This window comes from Zophobas morio, unplaced genomic scaffold, assembly GCF_036711695.1.
Source record: "Zophobas morio isolate AGI-343-1 ecotype UQ-CSIRO unplaced genomic scaffold, CSIRO_AGI_Zmor_V1 ptg000002l, whole genome shotgun sequence".
Classification (NCBI taxonomy): domain Eukaryota; kingdom Metazoa; phylum Arthropoda; class Insecta; order Coleoptera; family Tenebrionidae; genus Zophobas; species Zophobas morio.
This window is the reverse complement of record NW_026972107.1, coordinates 13,336,083-13,362,331: the sequence shown is the minus strand read 5'-3', so window position 1 is coordinate 13,362,331 and position 26,249 is coordinate 13,336,083. Positions and strand designations below refer to the sequence as shown.

The 26,249-nt window shown below is 31.9% G+C and overlaps 1 protein-coding gene across 2 annotated transcripts; it reads right to left on the bottom strand.

The window, feature by feature from the left end:
- Positions 1-769: 769 nt before the first annotated feature.
- Positions 770-26,249, bottom strand: LOC135127926 (persulfide dioxygenase ETHE1, mitochondrial). 2 transcript variants are annotated; one of them, XM_064054641.1, is made up of 6 exons: positions 26,079-26,249; positions 25,834-26,019; positions 25,620-25,764; positions 22,472-22,683; positions 13,264-13,534; positions 770-1,972 (listed from the first exon to the last, which is right to left on the bottom strand). In XM_064054641.1, exons 2-6 carry the CDS (start codon positions 25,960-25,962, stop codon positions 1,917-1,919), a joined length of 813 nt encoding a protein of 270 aa, XP_063910711.1. In that variant the 5' UTR covers positions 25,963-26,019; positions 26,079-26,249; the 3' UTR covers positions 770-1,916. The 2 variants fall into 2 exon arrangements, with proteins under 2 accessions (XP_063910711.1, XP_063910702.1); XM_064054632.1 differs by having other exon boundaries at positions 25,834-25,986.

The window sequence follows — 26,249 nt, the reverse complement described above, 5'->3', positions numbered from 1 at the left end:
ATATCATACCAAGATACGGAGATCCATATGAAATTTCTGATGATGAAGAAGATCAAGAAATATTAAATATCGATAATTGTTTGATGGAATTCCAAGCAGACGATCCAAGAGATTGGGACTTGCCAGATTGTTTACTAGCGGCTTTGATTAGATGGCTGCAGCGAGAGTTCCTAAGTTAATAATCTGTGATATTTCATTCCATAAATAAGTATTGCCTTCTTTTTTACCTTTTCTAAATAAAATATTACCACATGAAGACTTTATTTTTTGAAAAACAACATAGCAGAGCTTTCATAAATGATTCTAACGTCCAAGTGGAAACTGGTTTGTTCCGCCTCTTTCACAGTGTGCAACTATAGTAGCAATGACAGTTGAAATGAGTTAATTATTCTGACAGATGAGTTTAGACAGATGACATACGAACCGTTTTAATGAATCGATTATTTATTATTATTAATGGACGTTTTTGTGAAAATATAAACTAACTTGATTTGGATTTTTAAACTAATTAATGCATACTTTCGAAACGTTGAAGTTTCCACATGATACTTTAATGAAGAATCCTAACCTCAGTTTTTAGAAACTAAGTTAGAAAATGGTTAAAAATATTCAGTTAACTTCAATTATGATAGACCTTGTAACCTTAGCTTACAATGAAACGAAAATCGTTACCTAAAATGTTGTGTATTTCTGAGTGCAATAAAATATACATGCATATACACTCACAAAGATGCTAATTAATAATATAGGAAAAATTGACAAGAGGAAATTAAGTCAAGTCAAGTTTATTCTAAATTTGTGAATACACTACACATTTATTTATCGGTATAAGTATAATAAAAATATCTTGAAACTAAACAAAAACAACCTCTATATTCTACACGTATTACATCAACAATATCGTACAAAAGAAAATGTGAAAGCTTTTGACAAGATGATACATTTTATTTAGGTAGTTTTCTATTACTTTCCTTTCAATCTGATTTATACTTGTAACTTCTTGATAAGACATTAAAAAACTCCTACCTACGATCCATTTAATATAAAAGTATAATGTTTTAAGGTTGGTTTTAACTTATTTTTAAACAAATTTTAATTACTTTATCATTTTTTTAACAACATAATACATATACAACCAATACAAAAAGTATCACAACATATAAAGTTTCTATATCTAACAAATAGGCATAGTTATAATGTTTTTTATTTTAATACTTTTTTCTTATCTACAATAATTCTGTAAATATATTATAAAAATATCCGTACATATATATTTTCACTACGTAAACACTATATTGCACACTACAGTAAATCCATGGACTAATCTATCATAATGGTAAGCTAACAAATATAACAACAGAGTTCGCACTTTCATAATATTAATAAAACACACAATTGAAACACTCAATTTCCGACATTTTTTGCACAGCCTACCCAGACCCGAATTTTTTTTGACGACGCTTTTCAAGACATTAATATAATCTGCCAGTAGTATCTTTAATGGCGCTTCATTATTGGCGGCACACATTTTATTGTTGCCTGCGAAAAACGCGAAATCAACTCAAAAAATAAAACCAGCATCCGGTTTCGATATCGGAAATTGAGTTTCAATTATTTTTATGACTACATACCCACCAAAGCGATTGTTAAAAATCGAATATAACGGCTCGTAAACGTTTTAGGATTCCCCGGACGGTAATGTTTTTTACATTTATTTTCAACCCAACTTAAACACAATTTTCTGAAGAATTTTATATTTTTGTTCGAATCATGCGCATGTTTTCAGCGTGTATGTTTTGATGTTGTTTAACTTATTAATGTACGAAAAATAAATCTCGCCAAAATAGGAGTTTATCTACAGTTATTATACCTTGCCGCTACCATCCATTACAAACTTCGTCAATTAATTTACAGCACTATTCCGGTGGTATGTCGTAAAGGCCACAAACTTTATTTGCAGGGAGAGCTTTGTCTGGAACAGAAATATGAACGATATAACAATAAAATGCACACCTCGGTTAAACATGAAGCGAAATTAATAACACAAAACAGCTGAACGTGTCATAACAAAAAATATCAAAAATATGTATAACACGTACAAGTTTTTTAATGTGGAATGCTACATTAAAGCAGCTTTCACAAACAGCGAAAGGTTTTTTTTAACGAAGAGGTTATTAAAAAGGTCCATTATTAACAAAATTAGCTCTGGGACAACAAGCATTAAAACAATTATTCTGATGAGTCCATTTCGCTAATCATCGATTGTTAACAAACTATACTAATTGTAAGAAATATATTGTTTTAATAAAAACAATCAGAAATATGGCGTGGAAAATTGTATCCTGCTGTTACTCATAAGTTACCTACGTGAAAAGTACACCTAAAAAATTGGTGTCTGAACCGCAGCAAAATTTAATAATTCTCGGGTATGACGTCTATGTAGGCGAAATAGTGGTCGATTTAGGGCTCTAGATACAACGCCATCTACTGTAGGTGGAGGCACAATAGCGCAAAAATATCACTTTATGCGTTGGTACGTCAACATTTTTTCAACTTGCTGGCGATTATTTAAGTGGGCAGTGAATTTTTAACAAAGCACTGTACTAGCGACATGTTGGTATTGCGTGTTGTAAGAAAATAACCTCCCCCAAAGAGCAAATGTTCCGTTTTACCACTCTTAAAGTTTGATAATCTCACACTTCACACATTTTAATAATTTCACTTTGACATGTTCACTAAATATTTATAACATTTAGTGACGTCGCAGGGTTTGAGTGAGGATTCTGCTTCCTGAACAATGTGACACTAATCAAAATGTAAGGTTTTTCTAAGATTTCAAATTATGTAACTAGTAAATTGTTTCTAGAATCATTTTTCGGGACCTGCGGTTTGCGTTAATCTTGGCCTAAAAATGCGACAGTTCCTCGCAAAAATCCAATTTTGCGTCACTTCTATGGCGAAACTTGAACGTGTCTGAGGCCACGCCTTGCGGATCTTTGTCCCGAATTCCGAAAGCATCCGACCACCCTCCCTTCCCCTTTCGTCACCTCGTTTTCTACGTTTTGTAAACGTATGGTGATAGAATGAGATTACTGGCAGTGTTTATACAAGCAAATAAATTTCACTCAGAAAGCAAACAAGCAGACAAACAGACGGAAACAGAAAGCTCTCATTTTCTTATTCTATTAGCTGTGAAGCGCCAAGAAACTTATTATTAAATAAATGACGAGTTAAAATAATTACTACTAGGCATAGTTTTACACGTTCATGACCGCACAGTATTTATTTATTTCGAACAAGATACATAGCACACCGTAACAATCAGATTAGGCGAAATTGACAAGTGTTCCCGGTGCAGTAAATCACAGTAACATTTTTCATGCTTCGGATGAGGAAAATTTATTAAAATGCAACGTTTAAACGCACGAGAGCGATACCTATTTGCGTGCATGCACTCCATAACTGAACAATTTGTGTGTTTTTGCATTTCGATAAATCCAGCATAAATTATTCCATGTCGGGTTTAATGCGTTTGAGATTATTTAAAAATATATCCATAGTTTCAACTGTTTTGTTACCAAAACAATGCAATAAATATACGTGTTTACCATCCAAGCCAAGAGTATTTTATCTTATCTTTCGTTCGGGTTATTCAGATTTCATTTATTACACTTGCGGTTGGTGTTCTGAAGTGTCGGCGCTTTTTCCACTGTAAACTTGATCATGTAATGGAGTTTAACCAGTGTCCGAATCTGACGTTGGTGGTCATCCTGATACGGTGCTTCAGTTTAATTAAATTGTTGTATGTTCTATAACAGAGTGGTCTTATTTGTGTTGGAAATTGTTTAATACATTTGCTTTAGTTTTTATACGTGGAAGTTGGCAAAAAGTTAACCCCAAAGCAACACGTTTACTTTGACTCAAATAAGGTGTACAATCTGATATGATTACCGTGTGGTTCAGATAGAGAAAACAGCTTCCTGGCTTTAGAGAGAGGGCGTCAATTATATGTTTACTTTGTATCATAATTAATTAATCCGGGTATCTTCACGTCAACATGTTATTTGAAAATGTTTCAAAGGAGTTTAATTTTCATTGTTGATCTAGAACATTTTTGATTTAAGTATGTGTAACCACTCAAATGTTACTTTTCAACATTGTTATAAGTATATTAATAGGAAAATACAACCACTACTTTTCTATTGACTGAATAGAAAAACGTTCAATGTAGAACACTATATGATCTATACACATACGACTGTGGGATGGTAACCTTCTGTATAAATAATGGTCGGCAACTTGTTTTAATTTTTTGTTGCGTAAGAATCTAATTTTTTGGAGAGGCAATTTCGTGAGTAGCGATTATTTTCATCTGTCGTATTATAAAATTGATGTCAATTTCTTACATAATTATTTATATGTTCATTCTGGTCTAACATGCTATCGAATGGTAAAACTAGAACCTCTATCAAAATCAGAAAACGGCTTTATGTGGAAACTTTTAGTTGATGAGTTTTAGTTTCTCTCAATTTAAGTTTGTTTGATGCAGACTAAATGTGTATCTCATCCCTTCTGGTTTTTTTTTTGCTTTGGCGTTTATAAAAAAGGGTCTACGTCAATACATGTAGTGTTTGTTTCCACATTTCCTTCTAACTCATTCGTATAAGGGTAAATAAAACCGGTCCCCATACTGAGCATTCTAAAACACACGTTTGTCAATTTTCCATTCTAATCAACTTCTTGCAACTGATAAAATAAACAATTTTTTGTGAGAAACCGTATCAAATTTTCGTGGAGTTATGAAACCTAAAATACCTTTCAGTGCACGTTTATACTTTTTGAATTTGTTATAATGGATATTTTCAAAACACTTATTTATGAACAAAGTCAGAAAGTAGAAACTTTCCCACCCGTTTTATAATTTTTGATGTAATGTCATAAACAGAGTCACCAAAATTGATTCAAAGAGTTGGTAGGTACAACCTACTCCCTGTTTCTGGCGTCAAGTTTGTCAACCTTATGACAGATTTGAGTGAGGTTATGTGGCAATTAATCCACTGGTGCGACAAGAGAACCTCTCCAATTTATACCCACCCTTAAATTTAGGAAAGTGTTCAGCTCCACCTAAAAAAAAACGCCACTGCGTTTTTAAATTTGAAATCTGAAACTTCAAATCTACCAGTTAATATTTTTCGACAGCTTAATTAACTAAATTATTTCAGTTCAGGTTTACTAACTCTCTGAATCAATTTTGATGTCGTGTAAATTATTAGCGAATTTTATTTTTTTGTAACTATGACCCTATAAGTTAAAATGCCAATTATTTTTTTGTGGGTTATTAAAATAAATTCCTCCATTCATTAATTTTTGAGACACCCTATATACTCAATTTTTAAAAATCGGAATATATGAAGACACTACAACTAATGAATGACTACTTTCAGTTTTCTCATCGTTTCATGACTTCTAGAGTACGAAAAAGTAGGTCTCGCTTTTCCGCCTCTATGCCATTTATCGTTTGTCGTCTGTTTGCTGTTTGTGTTTAATTTCAATAGACAAATCATCTCTAAAAATACCGGACTGATTGTTATCAAATTTTGTAGGAATATCGTAACCAAAATTTGTTTGATCATCCCCACCAACAATTTGGTGGGCTCCTTACATTTTTTTTTAAATACTTAAATTTTATAAAACAACATACTTTTGCTTATGAATCCGCCTTGAGTTTTTGCCATTAAAATTTTCGCAAAAAAATTAAAGTTGTATAATAACATTTTATACAATACGCTTATTATCTATTTTTTAATTTGTAAAGATTATCATAAAAAAAAAATCCTTTAGGAACTTCAAGAACGAGGAAAGTTCTGTCTACATAAACTTAGACCAATTTTTCAACCTTTCGCCGTCTGAGAACTTGTTTGAACTACAGACCAGAGCGCGGTTAGGCCAATGTCGACTCTAAGCGTTCAGAAGCGATTTAGTTGGTTTGAACTATAATTTCTGCGTGAACATTTTTATTACATATTTAGACGGTTTTATTAATCCACCGGATTTCTTTATGTTTTGAAAACACTGTGTTCCACTTTGTATGAATTTTTAAATGTTTTTAATGAGAATTTTTGTGTACATTGTATGATATGAACACTGAGGAAAAAATGAAAAATTAAAATAAACAAAAACTTGAAAAATCGAGAAATCTAAAAATCGAAAAATTTTTAAAATTGAAAAACCAGATTCTCAAGAAATCGAAGGATAAAAAATCGTAAAACCGAAAAATGTAAATACTTATAGAAATATCGAAGAACTGAAAATCAAAAAATCGAAAAAATGAAAAATTCTAATTTCTGAAAATTTAAAACCTGAAAAACGAAAAATCGAGAAATCAAAACTTCTAAATTTGGAAAATCGAAACATAGAAAAACTGGAAAATCGAAAAACCGAGACATCGAAAAATCAAAAGATCGAGAATCGAGAAGTCGAAAAGTCGAAAAATTGGGAAACCCAAATAGCCCACAATTGAAAAATAGAAAAATTAAAAATAGAAAAATTGATAAATCGAGAAAGTGAACAATCAAAACATCGACACATCCAAATCTCAATAAATCGAGAAATCAAAAAATTAAAAAATTGAAATATTGAGGAACCGAAAAGTCATGAAGTCGAAAAAGGTCAAAATCGAAAAAACGAAAAGTTAAAAATTGCAAAATTGGAAAATCGAAAAATCTGAGAAACACAAATAAAGCCAAAATAAAAATTGAAAAATTATAAATTGAAAAATTCATAAATCGAGAAACTGAACAATCAAAATATCGAAACAAAGAAAACTGAAAAATGGACAAATCGAAAAATCTAAAATTTTAAAAATTGAAAAATTAAAATATCAAGAAATTGGAAAAAATTGAAGAATTGAAGAACAGGAAAACCGAAACAGTTGAAAGTCAAAAAATGAAAAAATCAAAACATTGATTAACTGAAAAATTGAAAAACTGATAATTTAGAAAAGTCAAAAATTGAAAAATCGTAAAATTGAATAGAAAAATTGAAAAAACGTAAAACTGAAACATGGGAAAATTGAGAAATCGAAAAATTGAACATCGGAAAATTGAATAATAAATAATCTGAAAAATGTCAAGGCTGAGATTTCGAAAAATTTAAAAATGAAATTAAAGCTGAAGAATGGAAAAACTGAAAAATCTCAAAACTGAAACATCCAAAAACTGAGAAAGACAAAAAATGAAAAAATGAGAAATCAAAAACCTAAAAAATTGAAAAATTGAAGAATTGAAATGAAAAATTCAAAAATCAAAAAACTAAAAAATTGAAAAATTGAAGGATTGAAGAAATGAAAAATCGAAAAACTGAGAGTTTATAAAAGTTAAATTTGAAAAATTGCAAAAACCAAATACTTATTTAAAAATCGTAAAATTGAAGATAAAAAATGGAAAAACGTAAAATTGAAACATCGGAAAATTGAAAAATAGTAAAATCGAAAAATTGAATAATAAATAACCTGAAAAATCCCAAAACTCAAATCTCTAAAAACAGAAATAAAAAAATTGAGAATTCAAAAAATCAAAAAAGTCAAGTTGAAAAATCGAAACCATAAAAAATAGAAAAATTGAAAAATCAATAGCTTGAAAAATCGAGAAATTGAAGAACTGAAAAACTGAAAAACCGAAATAGTCGAAAGTCAAAAAATGGGAAAATCAAAACATCGATTAATTGAAAAATTTAAAAATTGAGAGTTTACAAAAGTCAAAAATTAAAAAATCGAAATATTTAAAAATCGTAAAAAGAGGAGAAAAACTGAAAAAAGTAAAACTGAAAGATCGGAATATTGAGAAATCGAAAAACTGAAAATCGAGAAATTGAAAAATTCAGAATTCGAAAGTTAAAAAAGCAAAAAATGGAAAAGCCGAAAAATCGAAAAAATTCAAAGATAAAAATTCAACGCGGATTCTTAAACCACAAGTTCAAGACTATATTATTTTTTAGTAGTAAGTTGTTAAGTTATTTCATTTTATCATAAGATGCATGTACATAACTGAATAATTTGTTTTCTATTATCATGCTGTTCTTCTTTATATGTATATTCAATGATTGTAATACTATTCAGGTAAACCAGCTGCCAAGAGCTTTGAAATGTAAATTCGGGAACATTATGTACTAAATCGTTAAAATGTTCATACACTTTTTTCAAGAAATCGACTTTGCAAAATCTTTAGTGACACTTCTACAACAGTGAAACATTTTGCTATTATTTCAATGATCTCAAGACGAAATCTATGCAAAATCTAAAATAAACAAATCTTTCAATTCAAATTATTGTTTAAAAATGTCAAAATAAAAGAAGAATGTTTGAACTACAAGCGACATTTAATATACAGGGTATTCACAAAATAGTGGACCAACTCAACGATACATGATTAATTGATTAATGATGTTACAGAATTTGTGCGCCATTTTTTTGAAAATTCTCTATATCTGAAATGAAATTATTACATAAAATTTTGAAACGACATCATCAATTTGCCGAAAAATAAATAAGTTTTAGCAAATAATCTACAATTTCGAAATTTGTTTAAATATTTTTCAAAATTTCTAATAATATTTTGAAATGACGTCATCATTTTTTGAAAGGTAACTCTAGTAAAATATGCTTAGTCATTACTTCTTAAGTTTTATTGAATTTTTGTCAACCATCTCCCTTTCCTAACTTCCTCTTTTAAAATATTGCTAATTGTGTAATCAACTCTGACACATAAACAATAAAAAATTACACATACACTAAAATTTTAATCTCAATTAAGCCGATCGCGCAAAAAGTGGTAATTTCTCGCCAAAACAATTCCCGATAAGCGAACCAGAATTTGTGCGGCCCGACTCGGCGGAACCCGCATCCGTGCTCTACATTTGCCAGCAATGCCCGCTATGAGTCAGTGCGGCATACTTTTGCTCTAATTTTTATGAAGCCCCGAAAGGTCAGGTCTGTTCTAGAGGCACCGAATCCAGTTCCCCACCCGCTTATTACACGCTCGGCTAGATAGACAATATCCGAGCGGAAGTTTATCCAGTTTCATGGCCTAGACTATCGGTTGGCGTTCCTAATACCCTTCTGTAGCTGAATTTCTGGACGGTCTTGATGCATTAAAGTTTGTTATTGACAGCCGAAGTGGCGATATGCAAGTCCAAGAAGCTATTGTGTTAACTTTCCGACATCGGGTGGTGCGGACCCGGCGCATCCACCATATTTGGAAGTTTGTCAAAATCGATACTCTTGGATTTAATCGTGTAATTTATAGTTTTGTCCGACTTGGCTTTAGTAGGTGTCTTGGATTTATCGCCATCTTGCTCAAATTACGATTGGTTAATCCAATCCGGATGAGGTTTTTACGCCCACTTCAGGAAATCTCGACAAACATAATGATTGACATAATCGCTATTCAAACAAAATGAGATATTTTTAATAGCCTGTCAATCGCACCCGCTCGCTTTATAACCCGCAGAATATTTTTAAAGCTCGATTTTAACTTATTATTGCCCGATTTCCACCCTGGCGGTGACGTAGGACCCAAAATACTAAAACGATTTCAATTTTAGATAAAATAATCAACAACTTCAAACAATCTACATAGAGGGTTTTATGCGAACATAAAAGCGTGTAAATATATTACCAGATACATCAAATTAACTGCTATTGATGATGCAATAACCAGACCACCAGAAGTTTAATATTTCAACGCTAATTTAAAATTAACAATTTACGGTGAATGATTATACGGAAATTATATGCTGAAAATTCAGTTTTCAAACTGGGTCTACAACTAGTCTGGTACATCAAGCTAACTTTGAATTTTGCCGCTTCATTGTGATGACTGGTTCATGTCGCAAATGTCAGTCATAACCTAACTTTCTTAACCTTGTTCGGTGGATTTGTTTTTCATTTATTTTCTTTACATAATAACGCAATCAAATGCATTACCTACAGTCACTTAAGGCGCTTCCAAACAGTTCGAGGCACAGCCTGAGTGTTAATTAGTTTTCTAAAAGTGCACTAAAAAACTATTTTATTTTTAGCACTAAGAGCTTTCCAGGAATTATAACTTCGTTTGTCGTTTCGAGTTGCACGAACAAATTTTCGCAGAGAAACTAATTCGAACTAAATTAGTTTTTAAAGTATTGCCAAATGAATTAGAGAAACTTTCCAGGCATATTAAGTAGTAATGATTTATGTCAAGCTAAATCCATTTTATCAATAGCAAATACAGTATAACATTTAGTTAAATCATATACCCAATTATTATTCTAAAATTAATTAAACGAAAATCATTATTTGTAATACAAACACAAAATCGATATACAATTACCACATTTCATGTTTTGTAAAACCATTAGGTGCAATGTAATTGATAAAACTACTAAATCTATGTTACAAATAAATAACAAAATATTGCACAAATCAGAAATAAAATTCGTTTAATATATAGTAGTCAAAAACTACGTCTATCTCCCAAATTGTAATTAAAATTTAATTTAAAACGTTATAAATTACCTACGATATTATAAATAAATAACTGAAAATTCAACATTTATGACCTAACTCAAAAATTACATGATTCATTCGCTAGTGAAATGAACAAGCTGCACTTCACGCGATCAAGATAATTTGTAATCGAGTCACTGCAAGTTATCTTTCGACAATCGTTTCCAGTGGCAATTAGTAGAATGACACAGTCCCTTCATAAGAGAACATAAAAACAATAATGTCACGACTGAAAAAAAAATGCGTAGTGTCGTGAGTTGCAGTAGTTAGGAAATCTAAAAATAAATGTCTGTCACGAACGCTTGTGTTATTGTCATTCGATAAAATAAAGTGCAAAGTCAGAATTTATGAAAATAATCTTTCATCGTAAAATGTATGTGGAGTCACACGGGCACACTCTGTCTGCGAATATTAGATTTCTTTTCCTGACTGCTGAATTCTTCATCAACATTTCAGCACCGAAAGAAACTGAAAAGGTACTTCATTAGTTCAAAGGAGAGAAATTCTTTTAGTGCTCCTTTGAAATGGAATATGTATGTAAGTAGTATTCGCAGCGAAAAAAATAGTGCTGAAGTAGTGTGAAATAATTATTCAGCTGGAGATCTATAAATCTGTCTAATTTCCAGGGGCGGCTCATGACTTGAAAAGTTGATGAGGCAAAGCACAATACGCTCCAAAATATAAATAAATCAAGATTACTTAAATATTTTCTACTTAGTCAAATAAACAAATTTGTAAACTCATTTAACTGTCCACCAAGAACCAACGTGAAGGTGTAAGGAACTCTTGTAAGGAAAGGATGGGAATGACAGGACAAAAGGAAAGGGAAACGTGGTCAGAAAAAACTAATATAAATTAAAAAAAAAAAACAAAATTAAAATAAACTTTAAAGAAAACATATCGAAAAAAATCAAATACAACATAAAATAAACCTATTTGATTTATAACAAAAAACAAAACGAAAAACATATAAAACATAAATACTCTGGATTTATTTTAAACTTTTTTATAGATCAATAATTAACGATTTACTCAAATCAGGAACCGGCCGTTTTAATTCCTTAACTACATACAATTTATCATCATACGTGAAAGTAGAAAAAACAGAACTGCTATTGTCATTTAACGTTAGTAGAGAAAAATTCCGATTTACTCGTAATCTTAAATAACGATTACCGAAATCAAATTATGACAAGCACAAAGCACTAACGCGACACACACAAACGTAGGCACTTTTAAGACAAAATTCTGTTACCGAAATTTTGAATCAATTTATACACACACAGATTTGTGGCAAAACAATCAACGGCCTAATTTTGAATACTTCTGCAAATGCAGACTGCATTGTAATCGCACTTTCTCCGCGCGCAAATATTGTTGTCCATCTCTTTTGCAAGCACGGAAATGAGGCTAGCCTCAATTTTGTCTTTTTTCAACTCATACCGCTTATGAGTGTATTGCAGGTTGCTTGCCTATTAACGATATGATTTCTATATCCGCTGTAGAGGCAAGCTCCGAGTTTGCCTCATTCGCGTCACAAAATACATGTTGTGTCGAGTGTTTCAGCGCGCTGTTTAATTAAGGGAGCAACGAGTACCTACTGAGATAAAAATAAGAATATAATTTTCCATATTTATTTTTAAAATTTTAGAAAAAAGACACAAATTATTGGCCGAAATGTGTCGTTAAAAAATAGTAAAAATCCTAATAAGGCGTAAAATTCATTGGTGAGGCACTGCCTCACCTGCCTCATAGGACAAGCCGCCCCTGCTAATTTCCAATTTGCCGCTAACGTATACATTGACATTTACTAATGCACTTAACCTTACTTTTAAACAAACGTTTTCCGATTTCTTATAGAATTTACCAATATACTTAATAGTAAACACCTTAAGGCAGACTTCGCAAACTAGATCCATTAAACTTTGCAGTAATTAATTTTAAAAGTTCATCGTTGCGCTGTGTACAATTACTACGTTTAACAAAACTATGCAGGATTTTATTAAGCCCCAATTTTGCTGAATAGTAAGCCACATCCTGCTATAATCATAAAATCTCGGTCATGCAAATTTAGGTACAAACCCTTAATTTACATTTCTTCAATTTAATGAAGCAAAACATTAAAGACAATACACAGAATCACCAAGAATGTCGTGCTTTTGTGTTTTAATTATATTTAATTAGTTTTATAGTAATTATAGTTCAATCCACTATGACATATTTATTACTTGTAGAGACCAAAACTATTTTAAGAGCGACTTAAACCAAGAAAATATTGCGATTGGGTCATTTTGATAACTACTAGACTGACTGATTACTCTTGAAATTTTAGGTATATATAGACGGTAACACCCTAAAAAAAATCTCTGGTCATCTAAAAACTTCTCTGTGCGAGATTTTTTGCTAGATTACCCTGTGAATTTTCAGTAATTTATGCCATATTTTTGGGCACAATGTATAGGTCTGAAAGTTGCGCAGACGGTAAAAACGCGAACTTCTAAATTACAAAAAACTTCGCCCAAACTAAAATTCCACCCAGACGCCAAACTTCCCACAATCTTGTACAAATTCGACCCGGTTCGAATTTCGTCGGCATCTGAGGTTTCTGTTTAAATGAAGTTACAGGTAGTTAGGCAAGTTTCCGCATTAATTTTAACAAAACCTTTGAAACCCTTTTAATAAACTAATTAATTATTAAAACTCGACTTAAGTTTACTCACCTATTTGCGCTGGGTAAGCCAGATTTAAATTATCCATAATCTTGACGAATTCTTCCATAGTTTTTGTCAGGCGAGGGTTTAATCTCTTCTCCTCGTCAACGCTGGTGACCATGAGCCCTTTATAGTCGTGAGCCGGGTACAGGCGGGTGTTGTCTGGCAGGGTGAAGATCTTGTCATGTACACTCCGATACAGAGTTTCAGAATTTCCTTCTTGGAAATCAGTACGGCCGCAACCCCGGATCAACAGTGCGTCGCCAGTAAAGGCGATACCCTAAGTACAAAGGGTTTCATTAAAGACGACCATGCTTACGGCAATTAAGGCCTGCGTTTATTATTACCATCAATCTTATTAAGCAGACAAAGACACGGACGGGAAAAATGGGGCAGGAAGAGACTTGTTTGTTTGCAACTTTACACTTTTAATTATTTTTGTGTGCGACATTAATAGGACTGACGGAAAAAATCCTGCCGGCTTCATTAAGAACCGACAAAAATACTCTATTGTTAGCACACTCACGTCTTAACAACACTATACTGTCTCCACTGTAATAACATCAAACAAACTTTTATTGCGACAGTATTATTCCAAACTCTCATGACTGACATCCATCCCCATTCATAAAAATGCAAAATATGAGCTCAAAATTGGGGCATCCAAGCAGATTGAGGAAGTTTACTTTTACGTTGTTATCCACGCATTGACATTCATACAAAGCTATTTCCAAAGACATGAAGTTGGAAGTTAGTGAATAATCTTAAGACCTTAGAAAGTACAGCTGCTGGAAGCTCAACCGACGTTTAACATTCAGAGAAAAGTCGGCCCTAATTGGACGGATCAAGGTCAGTTTGTAGCTTTGCGCTAGCCACAATGACTGCAACGCGCAAGACATGCGACAACTGAAAACTTTTTTCAACAATAATAATCAAAACAGCTGGAAATAAAAGATGATGATTGTTTTAATTTTCTAGGACACAAGCTTTTGTTCTGCCGTGTGCTGTAATGCGTAGATTAGAGCACAAGGGAAAATAAGAACCTGTGTCCTAGAAAATTAAGGCCATTAACATCACGAAACAGGGCTGATTGCTTTGTATTAATAAATAAGATTCCGAGATTTTTTCTGGTTCAACATTACCTCGACTAGTCGTAAAATGATCGCTGATTATTACTGCTCAGAAAAAGAAACGGGTTTAATCTGCTTTTAATGCACAACTTTATTCATTACTAACAAAGCATAAGTATTTTTCTTATCGATCTGAATGATAAACACAATGATTAACATTTATGGCTTCATAAAAATTCAATCAGTTTCATCTCGACCGTCATATTTTATTTTGTATAAAATCCATTTATGTTTCAGATTGAGGTCACAATGCATTGACCTGAAAGACCTATTCTCTGCCCATTAAGGATGTAATTTAATAGATTGCAATCCGTATTAGTGTGTTAATTGAATCTGAAATATCCTCGGAAATAGAGTTTATCACTCATAAATTTTATCAGGCGGTAGTAAATCGAATATGTATTAAGATACGCCCGAGACACGGGTTAAATTTGTGCAGATATTTCAACATAATGCAAAAACACAAACATAATTTGTCAGGAAAATAAACAAAATTTATTAATTATTAGGAATCTATGAATTAAAATGTACGTTTATCATTTTTCGACAGACAATTTATTAAAAAATGCTGCACTATTTTGTATGTAGTATGGAATAATAAGCTCCATATTTTATAAAAGCTGTATTAATATTATAACTAAAGCTCCCGAATGAAATTTTTAAAATAAATAATTTAATAACTGATGGTTGATATTTTTATTTGTATATTGTACTGTCATAGAACTGATCAATAGTTCATAGAATCAAAATAACACGAAGTATAAAATAAATTTACACGAAATAATTTTCAGTCCCAATTTAAAAACAATTTATGGTAAACAAAAGTTATTTATGAAGACTTGTGATCCTGTAAATGTAAAATATGATGTTCCTTTCTACTTTGACAATAAAGGTCCGAACTTAATAAATCATCGCGAAACTTATCTAGGTCATAAGCTCATCACATTCTCCCACAGTATATAATGGTACCTACACAGAATTCTGCAAGCCCAAGTAAATATCCGGATATGTGTACGAACACGTTAACATAAATAATTAATTAGTTCAGGTAAGCAGACTAAATACAATATTAATTAATTAAACTCTAGACAGGCCACACAGCTTTGCCTGCGCTGTAACAGAATTCCTAAAAATAAGCCAAATAATGCACACGTTTTTAAATTCACCTTCCTTAATTCGCACGATATATACCATTCGCTATTACTAAATTTTGCTTTTGACTGATCCATTTTAATTAAAACGTGAATATTAACGCGAATTCGCCGCAAATGTTGAAATATTTTTAATAATGAAAATGGCGACCTGTTTCTACTAAAACGAATAATTTGCTGATTGCAAAAATCTATAACCGTGTTGATTTTTAATTAACAGAAATACTACATATATAAAAACGGTCAATACGTCAATACAACTTAACCAAGATTGTTGAATTTAATATTTTACAACTTGTAAAATACACTGAAGATAAGATACCTTTTCATTATTTAAATCTACAAAAAAATTAAAAGTATAATTAAACAAGAAGCTTTTAATTCGCTTTTTGAGTTCATTATAAAACAACCACTAAGAAATATTTCCACTACTCTTCTAAATCTCATCGTGGACAAAACGCCATTGATTTCTAATTTGCATAAGTCTTAATCTCCACATCTCTTTATATTTTACATGTATTTGAAAAACCCCTCCATGAGATGAAAGCTCACAGTTGGTGCCAAAGGCGCCTGCCAAATCGTAAAAAGAAACGAAAGAAGTTCCCGATTTAGACGTTTCCGCAGTCTTTCAAGATTCCATTCGAGACGAAAGAATAATTCAACCGATAAGCCTCGCCGCTACATTCAACAATATATAAAATATGTATCACACCTAATCTTGCATTCCCCTTTGAATAAGTCACATAAACCACGAGAAAACACACTCAAGCCACAGGTAACAAACTCGATTCTCCGTCGATATTTTCTTGTAAAGGGAAAAATTATGCGAAGTGAAGAATCTGGATTTATGTAACGTCGAATGTACTGACCTCCATCCGTCACGTAAGGGTGGTGAAATCCGTATATTTCACACATTTGTACCTGAACATTATTTTTGTTGCATACGAGTGTAATTTAGTGATGTTTAAAGAGCTATACGTGAAAGCTTTCCCTCGTAAGCTCGGCACGAAAAGTGCTGTTCTGTACGCAAATCCCTCTCAAAATGTGTCCGCAGTCCATACACTTCGAAAAATAAGGTCAAGTGTCAACTTCGCATATGCAAGGATAAAGGACGAGGACTCACGATGTACAGAGGCGTAGAATACGCAGGAGCAGACATCGCTGCTCTATAATGAAAAATCAAGCGGAGGAATAAATGGATCGCACTAAGCTCGACGCTCTGGTTCTAAATCCGCGATTAGTTTTTCGCCAGCACGTAACCATTTTCGAGATGAGCTGAGTCATTTTCTACGGGAACAGAAATAATCACTTTGTTGCATTTTATAAGTCTGAATACATAAAACATAATTCATAAAACTGAAAACTTAATATATAAAACATGGTTCATATCACACGATATTACATTGTGTCGTGGAATACACGCTCCAACATGTTAAGTTAGTTTTTACTTGCTACACTTTACAAAGTAAAGAAATACGAAATTAATAAGAATTAATTAATCGAAATAAGCAAATTAACATTTTTGCTAAACCATTCAGACACGTTCAATAACTCTGACATCATCAACCAACAAAATTCAAATTTATTCATAGAATGTATCCTGTGTAAAGGCTAAATCGACCTGTTCGAGCGTGTTTGTCAAATTTCATTCGTGAATTTTTTATCGAATATACACCAGGTTTTAAAGATACACTGTATAAAGAACACAATCGCTTTTTACTTCTTAAGCGTAACCTGGGAAAGTACAGTTTTAAAAGATTCACTTAATAATTAGAGGTTTTATCAGACTGATAATCTCTGAAACTACTGGACTGATTGTCGTAAAACTGTAGACGTTTTTTTATGAATATCGTGTTGATGGTAAACCGGTAACCACGTCTAGATTTTCAATTTCAATCGAAATTACGAAACAACATTGTTCAATTTAACTTTGAAATAATAAAAGTGGCTGTTCTGAAATCTTGCAAACGTTTTAAAGGTTATCGCTAATCAAAAATCCAGATCTATTTTCTTTTTAAATTATTGACGCTATCATAAAAAAATTAAATTCGCACAATCAATTTTTAAGCATGATAAACAGAGAGAAATTTGAAAAAAGTATCCTTGTGTTTTGAGATAATTTTAAAAAGAATTCGAGCTCCGTAGTGAAAATGTATAAAACAATTTTAGGAATCGCTTGTGTTTCATTTTCGAAAGAACCCGTATTTTGTTTTTTAGAGTTTCAAAGAAAGAATTTAAAAAACCTCTGAGAGACCAGATGTTTTCTTATTGAAAGAATTTGAAAAAATGTTAAGGGTCCGAAGTGTCTTTTTGTAGAATATACAAGAATCCTCGGAACCTCTTGTTTTATTCTTGAAAAAATCTGATCTGTTGTTTTGTCTTTGATAAAGTTTGAAAGAATCTTAGAGGTCCCTTGTGTTTCATTTTGGAGAGAATTTGAAAAAAATTTCGAAGACCCTTGTTATTTCGTTGATTACAGTTTCAAAGAATGTTAAGGGTCCCTAGTGCCTTATTTAAGAATCTGAAAAAAGTTCGGGATCCTTTATGTTTTATTTTTGACAACAATTTGAAAATATCTCAGAAACCCTTGATTGTTCTTGAAAAAGTTTCAAATATTGCGTTTTATTTTTCAAAGAACTTGAAAAAACCCTTACCATTTTGTTTTTAATAGAGTTTGAAAAAGTGTTCGGGATTCCTAGTGTTTTTTTAAGAGTATGAAAGAATCTTCATGGTCCCTTCTGTTCTATTTTTTGAAGAATTTCAAAAAATATTTAGATCTCTGATGTTTTGTTTGTAAAAGAGTTTGAAAGAATGTTAGGGTTCCCAAGTGTCTTTTTTTAAGAATATGAAAGACTCGTCGAGGTCCTTTGTTTTATAAAGAGTTCTAAAACCCTAGTGTCCTTTTTAATACGAGAAAGTATCTTAGAATTCTTGTGCTTCGTTTTTGAAAGAATTTGAAACAACCTCGTGGACCCCCGTTGTCTTTTTTTAAAAATGAAAGAATCTTCAAGGTCCCTTGTGCTTTATTTTTTAAAGAATCTGAAAAAACATTGAAGACCCCTGATATTTTGTTTTTGAACGAATTAGAAAGAAGATTAGGCATCCCTAGCGCCGCTGTTTAACAATATGAAAGAATCTTAGGCTCTTGTTTTATTCTTGAAAAAATTTGATAAAAGCTTGGGTCCCTTGTTGTTTTGTCTTTGATAAAAATAACATTACATTTTAGAGAATTTAATAAAAATCTCTGAGACCCTTGTTATTTCGTTGTTTAGAGTTTCAAAGAATGTTAAGGGTCCCTAGTGCCTTATTTAAGAATGTGAAAAAATTTCGGGATTCTTTGTGTTTTATTTTTGACAACAATTTGAAAATATCTCGGGAACCCTTGATGTTTTGTTCTTGAAAAAATTTCAAACATTAATAGGGGTCCTAATATTTTATTTTTAGAGAATGTGAAAAAACGATCGAAGACCCCTGGTATTTTTGCAAGAATTTGGAAGAATGTTAGCCATCCCTAGCGTCTTTGTTAATAACATGAAAGAATCTTCGGCGTCCCCTATTTTATTCTTAAAAGAATCTGATAAAGTCTCAAGGACCCGTGTTATCTGGTCTTTGAAAAAGTGCTGAAACTCTAATGTCCCTATTAATACGAGAAATTATCTTAGAATTCTTGTGCTTTGTTTTTGAAAGAATTTGAAACAATCTTAGAGCTCCGTAGTGTGTTTTTTTACAAGTGTGTGAAATAATCCTAGGAATACCTGGTGTTGCGTTTTTGAAAAAATTTCCAGAAAATCTCGAAGAATCCTGTTTTTTATAGTTTTAAATAATAATGATGTGAAATAATCTTCGAGGTCCTTTGTGTTTTGTTTTTGATAAAGTTTGCAAGAATACTAGGGGTCCCTGGAGTCTTTTATTTTAATGTAAAGAATCTTCAGGGTCCCTTGTGTTTTATTTTTAAAAGAATTTTAAAAAACATTGAAGACCCCTGATATCTTGTTTTTGAAAAAATTAAAAAGAATGTTACGGAACCCTGGCGTCATTTTTTAAAAATATAAAAGAATCTTAGGAGGCTCTTGTTTTATTCTTCAAATAATCTGATAAAATCTCAGGGGCCCCTGTTATTTTGTCTTTGAAAAAGTTTAAAAGGGTTTTAGAACCCTTAGTGTCTTTTTTAACACGAGGAAAAATCTTGTCTTTTATTTTTGAAAGAATTTGAAACAACCTCGGGGACCCCTATTGTTTTATTTTTCATAGAATTTCCAAGTACACTAGGCGTACTTGGTGTTTTTTTTATAAATATGGAAGAATCTTCAGGGTTCTTTGTATTTTATTTTTGAAAGAATTTGAAAAACCATCGAAGACCCCTGATATTTTGTTTTTGAAAGGATTTGAAAAAATGTTAGGGATCCCTAGCGTCCTTTTTTACAATACGAAAGCATCTTAGGGGGCTCTTGTTTTATTCATGAAAGAGTCTGATAAACGCTCGGGTCCTCTGTTGTTTTGTCTATGATAAAGTTTGAAAGAATTTTAGAGGTCTGTAGTGTTTTTTCTTTACAAGTTTATGAAATAATCTTCGAAATCCCTTGTGTTTCATTTTGAAGAGAATTTGAAAAAAATCTCGAAGACCCTTGTTATTTCGTTGTTTAGAGTTTCAAAGAATGTTAAGGGTTCCTAGTGCCTTATTTAAGAATGTAAAAAAAATCGAGATCCTTTGTATTTTATTTTTTCCAATAATTTGAAAATATCTCGGGAACTTTTGATGTTTTGTTCTTGAAAAAGTTTGAAATATTGTGAGGGGTCCCTAATGTTTTATTTTTTAAATAATTTGAAAAACCCTTACCATTTTGTTTTTGATAGAGTTTGAATGAATGTTCCAAATCCCTAGTATTTTTTAAGAGTGTGAAAGAATCTTCATGGTCCCTTCTGTACTATTTTTGGAAAAATTTAAAACAATCTGATACACTCTCAAGGACCCCTGTTATTTGGTCTTTGGAAAAGTTTGAAAGAGTCCAGGGACCCTAGTATCCTTTTTAATACGAGAAAATATCTTAGAACTCTTGCGTTTTGTTTTTTAAAGAATTGGAACAAATCTATGGAACTTCCATTATTTTATTTTTAAGAGTGTGAAAGAATCTTAGGAATCCCTTGTGTTTCGTTTTCGAAAAAAATTGAAAAAATCTCAAGGAATCCTTTTGTTTGTTTTTTATAGTTTTAAATAATAATGTTGTGGGTTATTAGTGTCCTGTTTTTTAAGTATGTGAAAGAATCTTCGAGGTCCCTTGTGTTTTATTTTTTAAAGAATTTGAAACAACCTCGTGGACCCCCCTTGTTTTATTTTTCATAGAATTTCCAAGTATACTAGGTGTCCTTGGTGTTTTTTTTTATAAATGTGGAAGAATCTTCAGGGTTCTTTGTATTTTATTTTCGAAATAATTTGAAAAACCATCGAAGACCCCTGATATTTTGTTTTTGAAATGATTTGAAAAAATGTTAGGGATCCCTAGCGTCTTTTTTTACAATACGAAAGCATTTTAGGGGGCTCTTGTTTTATTCTTAAAAGAGTCTGATAAAATCTTAGAGGCTCCTGAAAAAAGGAAAAAATCTTGTGTTTTGTTTTTGAAAGATTTTTTTTTGAAAAAAATCAAGAGAAGTCTTGTGTTGTTTTATTATTAAAAGAGGATGAAAGAATCTGTGTTTGTTTTTGAAGGAATCTTAAAAAACCCTTCGTAATCATTGTTTTTCTTTTGGCGCTCTTTTTTTCAGAAACCGAAAGAATCCTTAAAGGCCCTTGTGCTTTGTTTTCAAAAAAATTTGAAAAATTCTTGGGATTCTTGATCTTTAGTTTCAAGAGTATCAAAGAATCTTAGGGACTCCTAATATATTTTTTGTATTAACTTATAGAAGATGATAAAAGAAAAAAATATGTCAAAATTACAGTTTTTTTATTGTTACATTTGGTCATTAAACTAACTTTATCACTTTTACAACACTGTATGTATTGTAAAAAAGTACAATATCCCCTCTTCCAAATTATTAATTTATACTCCTAATTTGTAAAATTATTGCCATTACTATCGTTATTTTGTCTGTCGAATAAAAATGATAATCTATATTAATCCCATTTCTGATACATAAACCCTTCTTACACTAAAATCAAAATTAAAAAATTGCGCTCCCACTAAAACTGGCACCTGGAATTCTAAAGTAGCGTTTACACAACCGCACGTTCGCCAAGCAACTTTGAGAAATTACAAATCAAATGTGCCAAGTTTCTGACGTTTTATAATTTCATCGCCACCAACGTTGCAAAAATACAAGTTTTATTACAAGTGCACTGAAGACAAAGCTAGATCGTAACTTTTGCAACGTTGAAGGTTTACGAATTATGGTATGTCATATTTGATTTATGATTTGGCAAGCTCGACTTGGCAAAACTGCAGCAGTATAACAAAGTCTTTAGAACCACCATCCAACTAGCTGTTTTTTGTCATTATTATAATTCAGCATTCAGGAATTCAAGGTACTTAGTTGAAAGTGCTCACTATTATCCTGGCAATTCCGTGCATGAAATAAATGAAGTCTCTCACTAGAGACATGTCAGCGCCATCTGCTATATAAACCCCGACCCTCAAACAAGCATGAACTAGCAAAACCACAAGTTTTCAGCACTATTTTGTATGCAGCTAATGCCGTGCTTGCAGGTACCTAATAAAAATTGTATGGGCACAACTTCCGTAAAATATGTCTAAAATCTGCTGACAAAGGCCATGAAAGGGGTGAATTCAAAGCACACTCAACTCCTCCGCTTCACAGGAATTCCGGCAAAAATTTAATTATGCCTCAACGGCAATAAAACTCTGCTCTCTTTTCTAACGGAGCGTTTTTTTAGTTAAACCAACTTTTTAATTTAAACAAAAAACTAATTAACGAATACTTTACCTGCTGCTCACTGTAGTAGGAACAACAGCCGTTGGTGTGTCCAGGAGTCGACAAGACCTTCAAACGCTGATTGCCGAATGTTATAAAATCATTTTCTTCGATAAGTACGTCAGCTTGCGCCCCACTTTGCCGAGATATGACGCTTTTACAGCCGGAAAGTTTCTTTAAGTATCCTGTGCCAGTGATGTGATCGGCGTGCATATGAGTGTTCACTACAAGAAAATTCAATTTCAATTTCTATAAAAGGTCGGATTCATTATAAAAATCAATTTGTTGTCGTGTCATGAAAAGCGGGTGTAATTTGATGGCGGTATTAATATTTAATAGGGTCGGAGAGAATGGTAATTCCATAATAAGGCAAAGAACAAACAAACCCTCCGCGAGAGAAGTTCCTCGCAAAAGCATAAGTAAGCACATTTTTTGCAAATTGATTGCCGAATTCTTTTTCCACGTTATGATCATACCGAGCATTTCTCATCGATCTAAGTGGAGAAGTGATGAATAAATATTGCTCTCAGTATTTAGAGCGCGAATTTTCATTTGTGAAATATTTATAACTGTGGCTGATTTAATAATTCACCACATAAACGGGCCATTTAGAAATTGCGGTGTTTTAATGCAAACATTTCAGCCATTATAATTCATGAAACAACAAAAAAGGAAAAAATTAAATAAAGGAAAAGAATTAAATTAGTGTCATGCCATCACAGAAAAGCTTAAAAATTTAGCAGCTTTTATGCTCCGTTATCGCAATTGACGGTGTGGCAGGGGACGGCGACGACGGCCTACACCAGGGGTCAGATACCTGTAGAACAGACTGTCAAATTAACCAACAGAAGCTTACTATAAAATTTTAAAAAAGGTGAATTTCCCTTATACATCGTTAAACTTTCATCATCTTTCAAAAAAATACATCGAAATAGTCTTTTCTCAAGAACCAGATTTTGATACTTTGATTTTTTTTTTTTTTTTCGAAAATCACACTGGATTGTCGTTCCAAGTTTTTTATCTTCGTTTCTTGGTTTTCACAGTTCAAGTTTTATTCTAACTTTTAGAAATTTCTTTTAACTGAGCTTCTCTTGAAGAACCGATCTATCAATCTATCAACAGAATAATCTTTATCTATTTTTCAAAGAGGATATTTGAAAACTCTCGCATAATGTTTTTTAAGAGTAACCTCACTTAGAAATATACTCTGTATTCTCCATGCAGACTAACGTTTCTATCAAAAAATTGGTTGAAAGTCCTTGCTTAATCCTTTATTTGACGACAGGACTGTTCTACATCGTCAGAGTAATGTTTTCCCCAAATGGATTGTTCTATAATTTCCTATATTTTTCCACAAGTGGCTCTATTTTTAAAGGCAATTCTTCCTTTGAAATTTAAATCTTCATACCTTTCCCTATGTTCTATTAGAATTTTTCTAGAATTGCTCTTTTAAATTACCATCTGTACTTTTGGAATTCACGTATTTTTATTATTTGTATATTTGACAAACCAATTATTATAAGTTGGGACATGCTGTTAGTAATGACTGACAAAATCATAAGCTTACACTTCAGAAAATTTATGACATCCCCTCGTACTTGAAACTTGCATCTGATAGATCCTCAAAATAAATGCCAAAATTTCAATGTTGATTTTGCCATATCACTGTTTAACAGACAACAACATCCACTTGTTAATGAACGTAAGGATATGCAACAAAAGCTAAGTTTAATAATATGTTAAAACATGCAGAAATGTTGTAGCGTATAAATGAATGATTGTAATCTTTTCTCAGAGGTTAAGGTTTAAAATTAAAAGAACAAACTACATTATTACTGTAACATCTACCATATAACACTGTTTATTTTAAATTAAAGATGACTAGTGTTAACAACGTTAACAAAGATATAAAAGAGGTGGAATAATAATAATTCTTCTTTAATAATAAAAACTATCCATAAAACATCATAATCATAATCTACGGCTTTATTTTATCTTACATCACACTCGATTATCTTGAGTGGCTGGCATATGTGGAAACAAATTATGACATATTTCTGATAAATTGAGTGGTTTTACATCGATATAGTGATGTTAATGTTATAGTACAAAAGACAATGTTATATACTTTTATGGTACAAAGATACACGCATCTATTTTGTCATTTGCCTTTTGATCAACTTGTCAACATGTGGGCTAGAAAAAGACAAATTATATCTTCGAATGATAAACAAATCTAATTATAATGAAAAAACAACATAAAAAAATGTCATCTCACTTCTAAATCTCTATAAATCTATTAGTCCGTAGTACATAGTTCAAAACCCGTAAAACATTGATACCACTATCTCTACATTGCATCTTAATAATATATTTAACGAAATAGGAGATCGTTGAAACTCCTGAAAATTTAGACAAAATTCAGAAGAAAATTAAATGCATAAATTATGCGAAAAATATGCATATAAATCATCCGTAAGGCAAACTTTATTGTTAAAGGCGCAGATGCATCATTTTGCTTTTAATTCTTCAGTTAAAAAGTTAACGCCCCTGCTAAACAACTTCCGTTGTAATCTAAATAAATAATGAATGAAACTTGCGCAGAACAACAATTGCATTTATGGATTCTGTACATACGGAATTTCTGTACAAGTTCACCTTCGTTAGGTTTATTTAAGTTTAGAAGTATATTTGACAGGTAGTACTTGTAATATTAATCTACAAGTGACCAGTAAAATTTTAACCGAACTTGTACAGAAAATGTTTTTCTGTTTATTAATTAAAATAATTACTTTTACTTCAATATCAATCTTGGCTAGTTATCTGAGGATGTATAGATTTTTTAATCTTATGAAAAAAAATAACAAGATAAATCATCTGATAAGTTATCGATGTTGCAAAAAATTTGTAGCATTACTTAATAGCACTTTTTGTTTTTTCTGCTTAATTTTAATTTGAACCCAAAAAAATAAAAAACGAATGCCGTTATTTTCAGTTTACCCTCGTACATTTCATTCCATTAAACGGCGGTAACCGATGTCAAATTTATCGCAAATTCGGCGCGCAGCCCACTTTTGTCGAATAAATTCCCGACATACCAGTAAATTTTTCATCATAAATTTGTGACCCGATTAAATATTTACAAGAAAAAAAACCTTACCTGCATAAACTAATTTCAAATTCAAATCCTTGGTGAGTTGAAAGTCGCGCTTGGCGTGTTCCACTACAGGGTCGATAAGTATGCATTCTGCGCTGTCAGCATCTCCCAACAAGTATGTGTACGTGCTACTTGTAGCGTCAAATAACTAAACAAACACGACACTTGTTAGAGAATCACAAATGTAAACAACAAAATGTATGCATTATTGCCTTACCTGTCGAAAAATAAAATTCTGAGTGCAGGGCTGAAACCGTGTTACTGTACTCATTGTATTTCGTAACTGTATGGAGTTTGGTCCCCTACTGAGTACTCGCCTTATTACTTTCAATGACTGGATCAACATTATTGACCGGTGTCGTCTAATTCTCTTTGTAAAGAAAACAAGCAATTTTATTATTTTCTGAAGGTGAATGTTTGTAATTTTAGTCAAGCTAGGGATCTTAAGATGGCGATACTTACATGAAGTGTAATGGAAATTGGGAAACAATAAGTGATCTGCTTGAGCAAACTGCGGCAGTTCTCTTTAATGCAACAAATAAAGTTTTTTAAAGAAATTGGGTTGCTATTGCAGTAAGATTTTTTAATGCGGTTGCATTATCTGTCTTAAATCTACTGATAAATTTATCCTTA

Bases quoted from the DNA above. Each gene is read 5' to 3' on its own strand.
- LOC135127926 (XM_064054641.1), bottom strand. From the start codon at position 25,962: ATGTTGATCCAGTCATTGAAAGTAATAAGGCGAGTACTCAGTAGGGGA. The intron at 25,765-25,833 runs GTAAGGCAATAA...GTGTTTGTTTAG, and splicing joins AGAATTTTATTTTTCGACAG to TTATTTGACGCTACAAGTAG. The intron at 13,535-22,471 runs GTAAAGTATTCG...CTTTGTACTTAG, and splicing joins CCTACTACAGTGAGCAGCAG to GGTATCGCCTTTACTGGCGA.